This window comes from Cervus elaphus, chromosome 18 (genome assembly GCF_910594005.1).
Source record: "Cervus elaphus chromosome 18, mCerEla1.1, whole genome shotgun sequence".
Lineage (NCBI taxonomy): Eukaryota > Metazoa > Chordata > Mammalia > Artiodactyla > Cervidae > Cervus > Cervus elaphus.
The window spans coordinates 89398495-89413659 of NC_057832.1; the positions used below are offsets into that span (position 1 = coordinate 89398495).

General features: G+C 41.9%; 1 protein-coding gene across 2 annotated transcripts in view; it reads left to right on the forward strand.

Moving 5' to 3' along the window:
• Positions 1-15165, forward strand: part of AMPH (amphiphysin) — a 211833-nt gene that overhangs the window by 181685 nt on the left and 14983 nt on the right. Inside the window, exon 17 of one of the 2 annotated variants that reach the window (XM_043872510.1) lies at positions 2951-3076. The exons of the other annotated variant lie outside the window; for it this stretch is intronic. Within the exon in view, the coding sequence (XP_043728445.1) occupies positions 2951-3076 (126 nt within the window). The remainder of the gene's footprint in view (positions 1-2950; positions 3077-15165) is intronic. 2 annotated transcript variants of the gene reach the window in all.

The window sequence follows — 15165 nt, forward strand, 5'->3', positions numbered from 1 at the left end:
GATGCTGCTAGTGTTGGCTCTGCGCTATGAAGGACTGCGAGATCACAGTGAACCTCACCCACTGTGTTGCATTTGTATAGCATCTTCCGAGAAGCAGAACAATATCTGAACATGGGTTCATTGACTGATCTAAGCAAAGCAGAGGCTGAAGTTGGTAGTCAGCTGCACATCTCCCTAGTCTTCATCTTGTGGCCCCACGAGATATCCCTTGAGTACAAGTTTAAACATTGTTGAATCTGCAAACCCTACTCTGGACTCAGGATTGCCTCCATGGCCCTTTGAAGTTCTCATTAGAGTAGCTGTCTTGAGTTTGGAGAAGGTAGTTACCATATTGGAATGTGTCTAGACCCCTTAACTCCACTCTCCCAAACCATCTCTTCTTACCTTGCATTGGCCTGCTTTCCAGCTTATCACAGAGGATGCTAGAAAATGTGTACTCTAGCAACACTACTTGTTTTGTTCTAAAGCAAGAATTCCATTTCTGAGTCTTCGGAGTTAAACCATCGTGGCATCCTGCTGCCACTAATATATACAGAGAATACCTCTCCTCTGAATGTATAATGATGGCTACTCCAGCGAACACCAGTGCCCGCAGATGGGTACAGCATGGTATCAACCCATTTAAAATGTTTGCCAGGGGAAGCTTCTTATAGGAAGAAAAAGTGCTTGAAACAGGGCACAATTCCTGAAAGTCTACTTTAAGATCTTTCCACGAGATGCTGTTACCTTTACTTTTTCTTCTATCTTGACAAAATATTTTCCATTTTACATCATCCTAGAAGGATTAGATAAGTGACTTAAGTTTCCGAATTTGAGCAGCCTGTTTTAGGTACAGTCATGCTATCATGTTTCAGCCTTACTCATCATTCCATGAATTCTATTTGTCCCCCAGAATTTAACTTTATAATGCTATATTATAATATTTGGTGTGATATTATTATTAGAGGAAAATATTGTGACTTGTGGCATATAACCAATTCCTCCTCTTTATACTTTGCTTCCAATGAGTCATTGTCCGACTTCAACAAGCAAATGCCATTGGATTTATTCATGAAAACACCCTGCTTATTCTTGCCATGTATGAAACTTCAAAATTTTTCAGACTTCCAAGAAACCCAGACTGATGCAAATATTTTTTCATTTTAGGTTATCTTTGTTTTTGGTTTTGGGTTTTTTAAAAAATCTTAATGTAAACAGATAAATTTATTTGATAGGTGTTTTGAAACTTTCTTGGCTCCTCGTCCCCCATTGCAGACTCAGCTCACAGTGGGGCAGCCATCTGCCCATGGGTTTCTTTGTCTTTGTCAAATTACCCTTCCTATCCTTGTTGTGTAGGTCATTTGATATCATCCTCTCATAGCCAGTCACCTTGACTTCCAAAATGATTAAATCGTACTGTGAGAGCTTATAGTATTTCTTAGCTGCAATGAAAACTTGTTCTATTATGAAGATAATTCCTTTTGAACAATACAAGTGAAATCTTTTCCCATAAAGAACTCCTGAGAGTAGATTAGAGTGAATTTTATCTCATTCTTTCTTAAAACTTGTGTCAGATCACCTTTGAAGGTTATAAAAGCCCATAAAAATACCAGATCTCTGTACATTTATCTACCTAAGTATCCTTTTATTTTTATTATGCCCTTTCAAGAAAGGGGTGATGTGACCTTGGCTTGGGTTGCAATGGAGGATTTGGGGGCAGCATAAGAGAAATAGTTTTCATATTTATCCAACAGCAGGCTATTCATTATTTTCTATTATCTCAACATAACTTCGCCATCACTTCCCTGTGGAACCTGTCCTGTGCACCCATTTCAGTCTACATATGGGAGAGAGATGGCTTTTGATTTCTTACGGCAAATGTTTGACAAAGATTTCTGATTCTTCCAAAGGAAATATTTATTGGAGACTCCTTACTCTTCTAGGAAAACACTTCTAAACTTTCTTGTGGTTTAAACACCCTGATGGAAAAAGATCTTAACATACCTTCCAGTGGCCATTTGTACGTTAATCTATAAATCAAAAGACAGGAAATAGTTTCAGTAGCCACGGCAACATGGATTGATTGGCTGTGCTGTTTTTCATAGCTAGTTATTATTTAATCTTGCTAACTTTAAAACTGAAAAAGTCTGGAGCTAAGAGATTTCAGCATGGAATTGGAATCAGGAGGGTGTCTGTGGGTAGAGGTCCTAGTAGAAAGAAAAGACTTCACTCTGGTCTGCACAAGAGTCTAATTGCTATCACAGAGAATACTGCTCAGTAGTTCCTTAAAGAATTAGTTTATCATGTGAAAACGGCTGATGACTAAGGATTTCGTTGGAAGGAGAAGTGAAATATAGGGACTGAACAGGAATGTACAAGGGCAAGTTATCTATGATGGTAGTGGCTCCTTGCCAGGTGGCTGAGTCTGTTCCTCCTAGCCGTCACTAGTCACTCCATAGTGACCATTCATATGCATTAATGCATTTTTATCTGAATCATTGGGATGACCCCTCAGTTTTTTGGCTGCAGTGCCCATCAACAGAGCGGGCAGTTCTCAGAACTGTGTTCTCCTTGAGTTCTTCCTTACTCCTTCCAATTTCCAAAGGAGGGAGCTCCTAGGATCTCTTCTGTCTCTGCTCCGTAGTGCAGAGTTCCGTATCAATGTCCCAAGAAGCGAATACTCAGAATGTTGAAAGCAAGAACAATGAGTCACAAAATGGTAAGTCTTTGCCCAACTTCAAAGGATATCGCAGTGATGGTATTGTGAAACTTAATACGTTTATTCCTAGACTTTTTCAGTTCTGTAAAGAACCATCATGCCTAATCTGGATTTTTTTTTTCCAGCACACATTTAATGAAGCTAATTACCTATAGGGTGATGAAGAAAATCGTTAATTGTCCAGTATTCCATAACGTTATCTGTTTACATGTTGAATCTTTTTCCTCTAACCCTCAAAACAAACCATCAAAGGCTGAATCTGAACAGGCTCCACCCACAGAGCCGAAGGCCGAGGAGCCCCCTGCTGCTGTTCCACCTGCCGCTGGGCTGGACCTTGGACTGGACACCGGGGCTGAGGAGCCAGAGGAGGGGGCAGCGGTGAGCCCCACTCCCTCCCCCCCTCCGCTCACCTCCCCACCACGCTGTGCTCATCTCATCCCATTTCTCCCTCATCATTCCTGTTTCACTTGGGCCACATCACTTCCATACCTGTCACGGCTTCCCAAGTTCAAATGGCCTTTATTCCTTTGACAGTGAAAGTTCATTCTCTTATTTTTTTTTTTTTAAAGGAAGATATCCAGAGACCTGATATAAGGCTATCATGTTGCCATAGGCTTGGTTCTCAATAAAGGGTACCTTGAACCTTTCTGCTACTTCCCATCCATGGTAAATAGGTGGTAATAACTCACAAATAACCTGACCTAGTGCTTGCCCCACCTGTGGTGGCTGATGGTGGACCTTCCATTAGGGACCAAGCTGCAGATGATAAACAGAAGGGTAATCACTTTGTTGTTTGTGTCTCCATATTGATTTCTTACAATATTAGTCTTGTAGGTTGGTTTAGGCCCCATGAGGGACTGAAATCCCACATTAAAAATCATTGAATCTACAAGGATTCCTATGTGTACAACCATTTGCTCAAAGTCAAGTCTGGTACTGGCTGTCATAATATGAGGGAGCTTAAGGATCTATTTTGTGCAGAGGTGGAGACTCGTCTGTCTGCCTGGAAACCTCTCACCTTGCTTGCTGCAGCTGTGTACCACACCACATCCTAAAGTGGAATGGGCTCTATACGCACCATACTGAATCGCATCATTTAACACACTTGGAAGTGTAGAATGATACCAAAGAAAATATAATCCAAAATACCCATGGAGAGCAAAAAGAGTTTATTTATGAAATGCAGTTAAAGCATCTCCCAAGAATTTAATCAGAGTGCTGCTGCTGCTGCTAAGTCACTTCAGTCGTGTCCGACTCTGTGCGACCCCATAGACGGCAGCCCACCAGGCTCCTCTGTCTCTGGGATTCTCCAGGCAAGAATACTGGAGTGGGCTGCCACTTCCTTCTCCATTTAATCAGAGTACCATTTAGTAAATACTACAGCCTTCACATAATCTGCACAGAGAAGGGAACCAATCTCTCAGTTTCCAAAATAACATTGCCTAGATGAGATAACTAGAGGAATGAAAGTTATGTTTTTGCTGTTGGTGCCTTCTGTTACTTTGCCATGAAAAGGTCAGTCATCTGTCTAATTTATCATTTATTAATAGAGTAGAAAAATAAATAATAGGGCAAGATAGTGATGCAAATATAAATTAAGAATGACTCAAGAAAAATGGTCATGTTTTCCATGTAGAGGTACAGAGTTGGGCCAGATCCTGTAAAGAGAACAAGAAATGTTTTTCTGCTAGACTGAGTCCCTCCTAGGAAGGCAGCTTGCACAGACTGGGAAGTGCTAAGGCACATGCTCCGGTGGAGAGTTTTCTCAGCTCTCATCCCCAGACTCACAGGTGATCTCAGTCACTCAGTGCAGATTGAACTTTTTCGTTTGGTGTCAGGTTGTGATCTCTGCACCTATTTAGGGTGATATAAGTAACAAAGGAAGGATTCCCAGGTGACTCAGTGGTAAAGTATCAGCCTGCCAGTGCAGGAGACTCAAGAGACCCATGGGTTCAGTCCCTGGGTCAGGAAGATCCCCTGGAGTAGGAGATGGCAACCCATTCCAGTATTCTTGCTTGGAAAAGCCCATGGACAAAGGAGCCTGGCAGGCTACAGTCTGTGGGGTTGCAAAGAGCCAAACATGACTGAGGAACTGAGTGGTGGTGATTAGTTGCTAAGTCGTGTCCGACTCTTGTGACCCCATGGACTCTTGTGACCTCATGGATTTTTGTTTTCTCAAATTCTAAGTTTATTGGTTGTCCAGTGAACTATCTGAGTAGGTATCAATTATCAAGTACCTACTTGATAGGTACGTGATAAATGTATCAATTATCAAGTACCTACTTGATAGGCACGTGATAAATGTAGTATGTACAATACTTTGAAATCTTCGAAATCAAGGGTAGTATTAAAAATACTTAACAAGCTGCATGGTACAAGCATCAGCCATTACTAAACCTGGTTTCCCTCGTGTTGGGTGAGGAGATATTTGAAAGAATTCTTCATTCTGAAAATACTTGTCTCCTAAACCTCATTTGAACTTTAAAGAATAGAAATTTTCCTTGAGAAATAGAAAGACTTCAAGCAGTTGATTTATCCACCCTTAAATGAACTAAAACATAATAGCAAGAGAGGGCAGCTCACAGCAGTTCAGTTTGCCTAATGCCCATCAAAAGTGGATCCTTAAAAAAAAAAAAAAAAAAAAAGTGGATCCTTTTCATGTGTTTAGAATGAACATACTTGGATGAAGTCAGTTCTTCCCCAAGTTCTCCCTTCTACTTAAGCAAATAACGTCAGACAGAATGTATTTTTGTTGGTGATGGACAGGGAGGCCTGGCGTGCTGCGATTCATGGGGTCTCAAAGAGTCGGACACGACTGAGCAACTGAACTGAACACAGGTTTATAGCTTCTTTCTCTTGGTCATAATCAAGATAATATTAGGGTTATTTTGTCTAAAGAAAGGTCTCTTCAGTTGCTAGATGTGTGATATTTAGTTGTAAAGACACGAAAATCCACAGTGTCCCAAGCTCTCATTAAGCAGACTGGCTGTGGCTGTCATCAATCAGGATGGGTTGACGTGACCTTTTGAGGTCATCATTTTTGCTACCAAAATGTCACCAGGTGGTTATTATTTCTAGTCTTGACAGTGCATTTCATATGAGGTGAAATTTGTGGTGGTTTTATTGAAAAAGAAGCAAATGTAATTTTGAAAACAGGAAATTTGAGCAGTGGATTACAAAGAAACCCTGGGCTCTCAAGAGAGGTTTATTACATTTTTGTTTGTTGTTTTATGCCCTGAATAGCTAATATTGCCTTTAGTTTTTCCCTACAGCACCAAAAGCACCAAATTTTACCGCTGTCTCTGCCGGATGCATTTTAAAAACCAACACTTGCTACCTCTTCTCTAGATGTTTCCATGTTATATAAGTACTGAAAATTTTCTTTAGGAAAGAAAATCAATATTTGTTTAGATATATATTAGAGAAATAGGTTAAAAAGTAAATGATGATGATTTTTGCCTATATTTATTTTCCTATATTTATTTATTTATTTGCCTATGTTTATTTCATTTTCTTGCAGAGAACCCCTTCTTTCTCTAAATTTCTGTCTGATCCTATAGTTTGCTCAAATGATGTGAAGTGGACCAATGTCTTTTTTCCCTATTAGTTTCAAAGAAATAATGCAGTGTAATTGAGTTTAGGGTTTAGCATTGTTTCCAAAACAAATAAATGAGAAAAAATATCAAGATAGATATTTTTAAATTATTTAGAATAATTTTAGAATCCTGGAAGGTGAAGCACTGACTACTTTTGATTTTGTTGTATTTTGTTTCTTTAAATATTTTGTCAAACTTAAGTTGACTTGTCAAGGCCAATTTAAACCAACAAATATAGATGGATAGATAGACAGATATAGATAGATATACCATGAACTTCATCTTGCCAGGGAATAGTTCTGTCTGTGTGTATAGAAGACATATGCTAGTTTCCCCCCTTTATTCAGCTGGTAGACACATTTGAGCCTCTCTAGATGTGAGGCTCTCTTCTGGTTCTGGGGGATACAGTTTTGTAGGCAGTAGCTGTGGCTCCAGCCGTCCTAGTTCACACGGAGTGGTGAGGGAGGAGGCTGACATTAAACAGGGCTCGAGGCATCCTTCTGTGATGAGCATGTGGGTGGGAAACAGCACTGAGTTTTCTCCTTCTGCTGCGTGAACTGGGGAGCTCAGACTTCACTGTGTCTCTACCTGTGAGCTTGGATCTGTCAGGAAGACACTGAGGACCAGAGGAAGCCAGATGAGGCTGATTTCTTGTCTGCTTCTCATCATCATAGAATTATGTTCAGATGCAAAGTACTCACTCTGAAGTATGCCTTACATATATAATTATATATATTTCCCTGGTGGCTCAGATGGTAAAGAATCTACCTGTACTGAAGGAGATCGGGGTTCTGTCCCTGAGTTGGGAAGATCTCCTGGAGAAGGGCATGGCAACCCACTCCACTATTCTTGGCTGGGGAACCCCATGGACGGAGGAGCCTGGCGGACTACGGTCCATGGGGTCGCGAACAGCCAGACCCAACTGAGCAACTAACACACACACACACACAAACTAATTTGTGTGTGTGTGTTATGCATGCCTTGGAGATGGATTTACCTCTTTACTTTTCTTGGAAAAACAAAATCACAGGAATGGTTATTTTCTCTGAGTTTGACTGCACTCCTATTAGCAGCTAACTACATTCTCAGTACCCCTCAGGCCAAACAAATAGCTGTTTCTTTTGTGTTCCAGGCACCCAGCAGAGATCTGGGTGTATAATGTATACCCAGTAAATTCTGAGTCATTGATTTGTTGATTGACTGACACTATAATCTGCTTACCTGAATGAGACTACAGCCAAAGCTATTAAAATACAGATATTACAGGATCATTTTCTTTCTGTTTCCATTCAGATAATTGAATTTTTGTATCTAGGAAAAGGAAACTGTTTATTATGATCAAAAGCAGGGCCACCTATCTTGTTATGCTGCCCAGGAGCCCTGTGACATCTGAGCCTCAGTTGCCACAAATGGAAAATGGGGTTAGTGTTAATTGCCTTCACAGTTTCCTATGAGGGCTTGGAAATAAGCCACGTTCCTAGTTTAACATCTGGAACATAGAGGTTCCTCAAACAATGAGAGCTGGATAATATTATTGTCATCATCTTCATGATAAGTGGTCCCCCCCAAGATAAGCATAAGTCAGCGATACCTTTACTCTGAGAAGGGGAAGGCCAGAGATACGGAGGTAACAGCCCCCCTTTTCAGTTTGCTGCACGATGATATTAAGGGACTTGATCTTGTATAGGTCCCCATCCAGGCCAGGTTCCTCCTGGATCCTGAAGAAGCTGCATCCCATCAAAATTCTTTGCCCTTTCTAAGAACACTGTGTCTCTTCTAGGGACCTTCCTATTGGGTCCACTGATAGGAAGTGTTCCAAACTTCACTGCCAGGAAGATATGGCCATTCGGAGGCATGCAGCCTCCTTCAGGAGCAGTGGAGAGAACACAAAGGCAGGTGAGTTCCAGAGATTGACACAAAGTTGATTCCAGTGGTCAGGCCAAGAACTTGCTTTCTCTCTACCATTGTACCAGGTCATAGGGAAGAGACAAAGTTAGCCAGGACTAACATGAAGGTAACAAGATGATAGACAACTCCCCATGCCTCACACCTCACAGAGCAGATTGACTTGGGGTTGTCAGTTTCCATCTCTGAAAATGGGATGCTGGTTGTTTTCATATGTGGCTGATATTAAGTATTCATTAGCCACCTACTAGCTGGCATACACAGACTGTCTTCCCTGCTTCCTGGGTTTCATGTTCCAAAGCCCTTTTTTGCAAGACCCATGTGAGGATTGTGTGATGTTGTTATTTTGTTCAGAGTGTTATGGTTACACGTGAACATCGACATGAGGTTTCAGATTATTCTTCCATCTTCGAGGAGCCCTTTGTCCACAGTTGGTGCCTAGTGATTTTTTTTTACTTTTGGCATGTACTCACTTTTTTCTGTTGAGATACAATTCATATAACATAAAATTAATCAATTTAAAGTGAACCTAACATAAATTAATCGATTTTTTATTGAGGTGCAATTCACATAACAATTGATTTAAAGTGAAAACTTCAGTGGCTTTCGTACATTCCTAATGTTGTACAACTACTATATCTGTCTAGTTCTGAAACCTGTTTATCACTCCAAATTAAAACCTTGTGCACATGGTCCCCTCCTCCCCTCCAACCCCGGGAACTGCCGGTCTGCTTTCTGTCTATATGGATTTTTCTACTCTGGATATTTCATATGCATAAAATCATACAATATATAACCTCTTGGTTCTGGCTTAGTGTATACTTTTATTTATAATATTGAGTCTCAAACAATCCCAATACTGCCTTACTCTGTGTGGTCTGCAGTAAAAGGCAGTTTATGACTAAAGACACCAAGAGAATTAAGGTATAGTCAACAGGACCATATTGAATGCTAATAATTGACATGCCTCCTCTCACAGCAATCCCAAGAAAGATGATATTTAGGAATCATTGTCCCATTTTGCAGATTAAGAAGACTGAGACACAGTTTAAGTGGTTTAAATGAAGATTACATACCCAGAAAGTGATGCCATGAAATGTGAATCCTGACATTTTAATTCATAGATACTCCTCTCTTAACTACTACAGAGGCTATGTTTTTCAAAAAAGCAGGTTTTAAAAGTATGTTTACAGACCAGTCTAAAGCCAACAGGATTACGATTGGGCTGAAATCCCTCCATGGTGACACCAGGACTTTCTCCACGCCACACTTAGACTTGGTATATATTTCTGGTGTGAAGCTGAAGGGTCAAAAAAGGAACAGAAATGTTCATACAGCCCCAATCTTGAGTTTCTCTGAGGCAATGAGTATCCTGATCCTCCACTTTGGCTGCAAAGCAAGGATCTAAGGTGATATATTGGAAAGATCACTGAATAAGAGTCTGGAGAATTGGCTCTGTGGCTAACTGTTGAGGTGGCCTTGGGGAAATCATTTTCCCTTTCTCTCCCAATTTTCTTCATCTCTCCTCTGTAAGTTGTACTTGATACACAACATGTTCTCTTGCTGCTCTCAAAAATCTACAACTTATTCCATTAAACAGTGAAAAATTCCCAAAACCCCTCATGGTAACGAGTACCCTTCATTTGTGTCTTATAGCTTCTATTTGCTAAGCAAATGGGGTGACAGAATGGCCTGGGGTATGTTTTACTTACTCTAGTCAGAGGCTGTCATATCCGAAGGTAGACAGTTGGGTCTTCAAAGGGTGACTGTCAACTCCCTATCCTTCCTCAAGATCCAGTCCCCTGACTGCCATCTGGGTGGGTCCCAGGCTACCCAGGGAGGTGTCCATGGTTCTGGCAGGGTCAGGGTTGGGAATTTTAAGCATGGTGACATATAGGTGATTGGCAGATCTCCATTTTTTTGATCTCGACCCTGGGTGTGCCTGGTAGCCCTGCCTCGGCCTTCTGCCAACCCAAGCCTGGACCTACTCACAAGAAGGCAATTTGAGCAGTGACAGCAAGTGCTCAAATACACCGTAGCCAGGCAGAGTGAAATGTTTATTGTGCAGTAGAGGCGTTTTCCTTAAACAAGCTCTTTGCAACTCCCACTGAGGCGGTGTTTTGTGGCTACTTCTGAAACTAACACTTGATCATTTCAAAACCTCTGAGAGTGTGCAACACACAATCTTTACCTTTTGCATGCAAAGATAGATCCACTTTTCCTGTCCACTTCTCCCAAAGAAGAGATTGCAAATAATCTCTAATTAAAACTTGGTTTTAATATGTACTATTATTGGATAGTCTACTATGACCTTAAAGGCCAAATTAACCCCAAATTCATTAACTTTGGTATTTCAGCAGGAGATCGTAATTTATAAAGAAAGTATGGGGCTAAATCAGACAGATGTTGCCATGGCAACACCTCTGCCAGCAGCTGAGTTGCTCTGGGACCAGGCTGCTGAAGGTTTATGATGGGACTGCAGGCCATGCTAGGAGAGTAGATTGAAAAGGATGATTAAGATGAAGGTCGGGGTCGGGGAGGAACCATGAAATTCCTTTATTAGAAGGAAATTTCTTTATTAGAAAGAAAATGTGAAAGTGTTAATCACTCAGTCATGTCTGACTCTTTGCTATCCCATGGACTGAAGCCCTGCAGGCTCCTCTATCGTGGATTTCTCCAGGCAAGAATACTGAAGTGTGTTGCCATTCCCTTCTCCAGGGAATCTTCCCAACTCAGGACTGAACCCAGGTCTCCTGCATTGCAGGCGGATTCTTTACCATCTGAGCCAGCAGGGAAGCCCAGAAAGAAAATGTAGGGAGTAGCAAATGAAGTTTGTAATACCAGGTACTACAGAGGAAGGGAGCACCAGTGGTGGTGAGGTGTTCCCTGGGAAAGCTCATACTACCGTTCTACTGTAGGGAAATTGTCACCTGCCATTTTGTTTTTTGGGTTATTTTTTAGTATTTATTTGACTGAGCCGAGTCTTGGTTGCAGCATGCAAACTCTAAGTTGTAGCATGTGGGATCCAGTTCCCTGACCAGGGATTGAACCTGGGCCTCCTGCGCTGGGAGCACAGTCTTAGCTGCTGGACCATCAGGGAAGTCACTGCTGTGTTCTAAGTGTGGTTTGTGTGCAAAGGGGTACCCTCCACCAGGCTGTGTCTTAGGACACGGATTTTCCTTTCTCTGCTACTGCTAAGTCACTTCAGTCGTGTCCGACTCTGTGCGACCCCATCCCTGGGATTCTCCAGGCAAGAATACTGGAGTGGGTTGCCATTTCCTTCTCTAGTTGCCTCTTAAGCTTTTCTTTAAGATGGATCCTTAAGGAAATCCTATATTTTCATAACACGCTTGTATTTTCAGACAAGTCAAGAGCTCAGGTTGGATCCAGAAGAAGGCAAGGGCAGCCTGCAGCCAGGATTCACACTGTGGGATCCATCTCCCTTTGTTACTTCCCAAAGGGACTCAGGGGTCACTCCAGCTCTAGTGTTTATCAGTGGGAGAGTCAAAACTAACACCTGGGTCTCCAGCTCCATCTGCAGGGCTCCTCGCCCTCCATCATATTTCCTCACTTGTAAAATGAGAACATAGGGCGTGTAGGGGGCTTACTGTACCTGCTCACATCTCCATCTGCAAATGTGCAATGCACAGTATTTCCTTCTGTTTGTGAAGATAATCCACCTTTCCTAGATGAGCCCTCTGATCCTTCCAGCTTTGGAATCATATCAATGTTTAACTTGTGAACATCTCTAGGACTGCCCAGGTGCCCAGCTTCTGTGTGTTTTCAGTTATAACTCTGCAGTGCACTGGGGAAACCAGGATGATCTTCTTTTCCACTTTCTCATTCTGTCTCTATTTCTAAACAGTAGAATTTTCAGAAATATTGGCAAAAATAATGAGGAGAAAGTCTATCTAACCAACCTCTTCTCAATAGCTTTTTACCATATGATTTGTATCACAAAAGAGGGGTTTTATGACATGGTTGCTTAGGTACCCAGATCATGTCTGCAAATAGATTTTGAATCTATGAATCTCATCTTTTTGTTTGTTTTATTTATTTTTAATGGAGTATAATGGCTTTACAGTGTCATGTTAGTTTCTGCTGTACATTGAAATGAATCAGCTGTATGTATACATATATCTCCCCACCCCCCGGCCTTGGACCTCTCTTCCACTGCCTGCCCCCACCACCCCAAATCTCATCTTAAAGACAGCATTCCTAGAGTGTAAGTGAATGCATTGGTTGTAAGAAACACACTCAAATTCTTCAGCAAACATTGCTTGTTTGGAGTTGACAGTAGGATGTCATGGGTCTGTGGAGGTGCCAGGTCTGAGCATCACAGTGGGACTCTTAATTTGAGAGGTACATTGTCTACTTGAATGCTGGTTGGTGTGAAGAAACACAAGATTTAGAGTCAGATTGTCCCAATCCTAGTTTACTGACTTCTTGAGTTACTTCAGCTCTTAAGTATGAGTTGATTTGTGTAGAAAGTGGGACTATAGCTAATAGGGCTGTTGGACAAATAATATGCGATAGATGTAAAGCACCTGGGATGGTGCCTGGAAAACTGTAGAGTCACAGTAAATGTCAGTTTCCCCCACAGGCTGCAGAATGTGCATATATACTGAAACTGTCAGAGGCTCTGCCAAGAGCAAATGTCAGGAAGATGGCTACTCTCTGATTTTAGTATAATCAAATTAAAAAATATATGTTTCTTACATTCTTTACTTATCATTAAGAAATATATTTCAGGCATTGTTCAGAGCAAATATTGACAAGAAAACAGTGAATAAATAAATCAATAAATTACACAAAGCCCACAGATTACAAATTCCTCTGCAGCCGATCAGGGCTCTTCCTCGTCTCGATTCTCATCCTTGTTGGCCTGCTTCTAAGACGGCCACCAGCAACCAGAGGGACTGGCTAGTTTCGGTCACCCCTGGGGCTCCCCTGCTTTGCAGGATACGGGCACCATTGTTGCATTGCATTCATATCACTCTACTTCTAGAAAGTCTCGCTAAGGCCAGTAGGTGTTTGTAAAGACTGTCACGAGTACCAACACATTGCTTTCCACCAAGAGGATTGTTGACGCAGACGATAAAAAGGCAGTAAGATCTGTACGGTATGGTAAACTGAGAAATGCTCACCTCGGAGAACGTCCCATGTGGGTCTCTGTGACTTCTCTGATGAATGTGCAAATTGTTGATAGGGTGCTTGTCATGCACAGACCTTGTGGATACAGTAAACAACCCGCGGGCAGGGAGAACTAATTTTAACCTGTTTTTGTGTCGGATGTTTTCCACCATAAATCGATTAGGCCAACCGAAATAGTATACCAAGGTAGTCTAATTTTGGCAGCAGATAAGGTACTAGTGTTTCTCTTAAAATGTAAAGGGAAAAAAAATTGATAATGTTGACTCTCAAAGGCTTGAAATACTTTCAGTAGTTTCCGCCCTCTGGTCTCCCTTAAAAACAACAGCAGCAACAACAGAAAAAAAGCATTTAAAAAATATCCAGTGGCAGTCCTTAGTCATTGTGGTTGCGGGTGTAACATCTGTGGTAGCAAGCAGAGTCTAGAAAAAACTAAATTTAGAGTCTAAAACTACATTAGCTAACAAATTGGAATGCATAAAAATAATCATAAAAGAGGGATAACTCTCCCTGAAAACCTTTTTAATCTCCTCTTGATTTATCTGGAACAAACACTGAATCTGAGCAAATGGATTCCATTTCCACTGTATCTTTATGTTATCTATTATTGCTGCCAGTAAATAGGCACTGGAACTATTTTGGTAAGAGCAGAAACGATGGGGCAGATTCCAGACATAAGGTGAGGATCAGGGCATCCTTGATTTTCAGAGCAATGTCAGACAGAGGCAGAAAGATGCAAGGGAATACAGGTAGAGACAGTCCTCTCTTTTTGTAATATTCCTGCCTGTGTGCATGCTCAGTCGCTTCAGTTGTGTCCAATTTTTCAACCGTATGGACTGTAGCCCTCCAGGCTTCCCTGTCCATGGAATTCTCCAGGCAAGAATACTAGAGTGGGTTGCCATGCCCTCCTCCCGGCCATCTTCCTGACCCAGGGATCAAACCCACGTCTCCCGTGGCTCCTGCATTGCTGGCAGAGTCTTTACCGCTGACTCACCAGTGCTGTGCTGTGCTTAGTCGCTCAGACATGTCCAACTCTTTGCAACCCCATGGACTGTATCCCGCCAGGCTCCTCTGTCCATGGGGTTTCTCCAGGCGAGAATAGGAGTGGGTTGCCCTGCCCTCTTCCAGGGGATCTTCCCAACCCAGAGATCGAACCCAGGTCTCCCACCTTGCAGGAGGATTCTTTACCATTAGAGCCGCCAGGGAAACCCTGTCCTGTTCTTAAGGTTTCTAAAATCAGAGTATTAATTTCAGCTAGAGAAATAGAAATTCATTTCTAATGGACTCAGAGAATGCTGGAAAAGTGATCATTTCTTCTCTTTTTTAAGTAGGTCATTCAAACTGTTCAACTTTTCGTCTCTATAGCTTCCCTGGTAATGCTAGTGGTAAAGAACCTTCCTGCTAATACAGGAGACTTAAGAGACATTGGTTTGATTCCTGGGTTGTGAAGATGTCCTGGAGGAGGGAATGGCAACCCATTCCAGTGTTCTTGCCTGGAGAATCCCGTGGGCAGAGGAGCCTGGTGGGCTGAAGTCCATGGGGTCACAAAGAGTCAGAGTTGGCCGAGGCGACAGCACACGCGCATGCCCTGTAGCCAAAGTGCCGTTTCCTTGGCACCTTGTCTTTATTGTCATTGTTACTTTTAGTATTTAGGTGAGTCTTATTTTCCATCATTCTTATCAACGACTTTCCACATGCTCCATCCCTTTTTTGTGACAGGGGTCAGGTAAATTGGTGACATGCTGAAGCTTTGCTCTTTTGCGTTCAGAGTATCAGAGCAGGCAGACAGAGCCCTTGGTCTCCACCTGCTGGTGG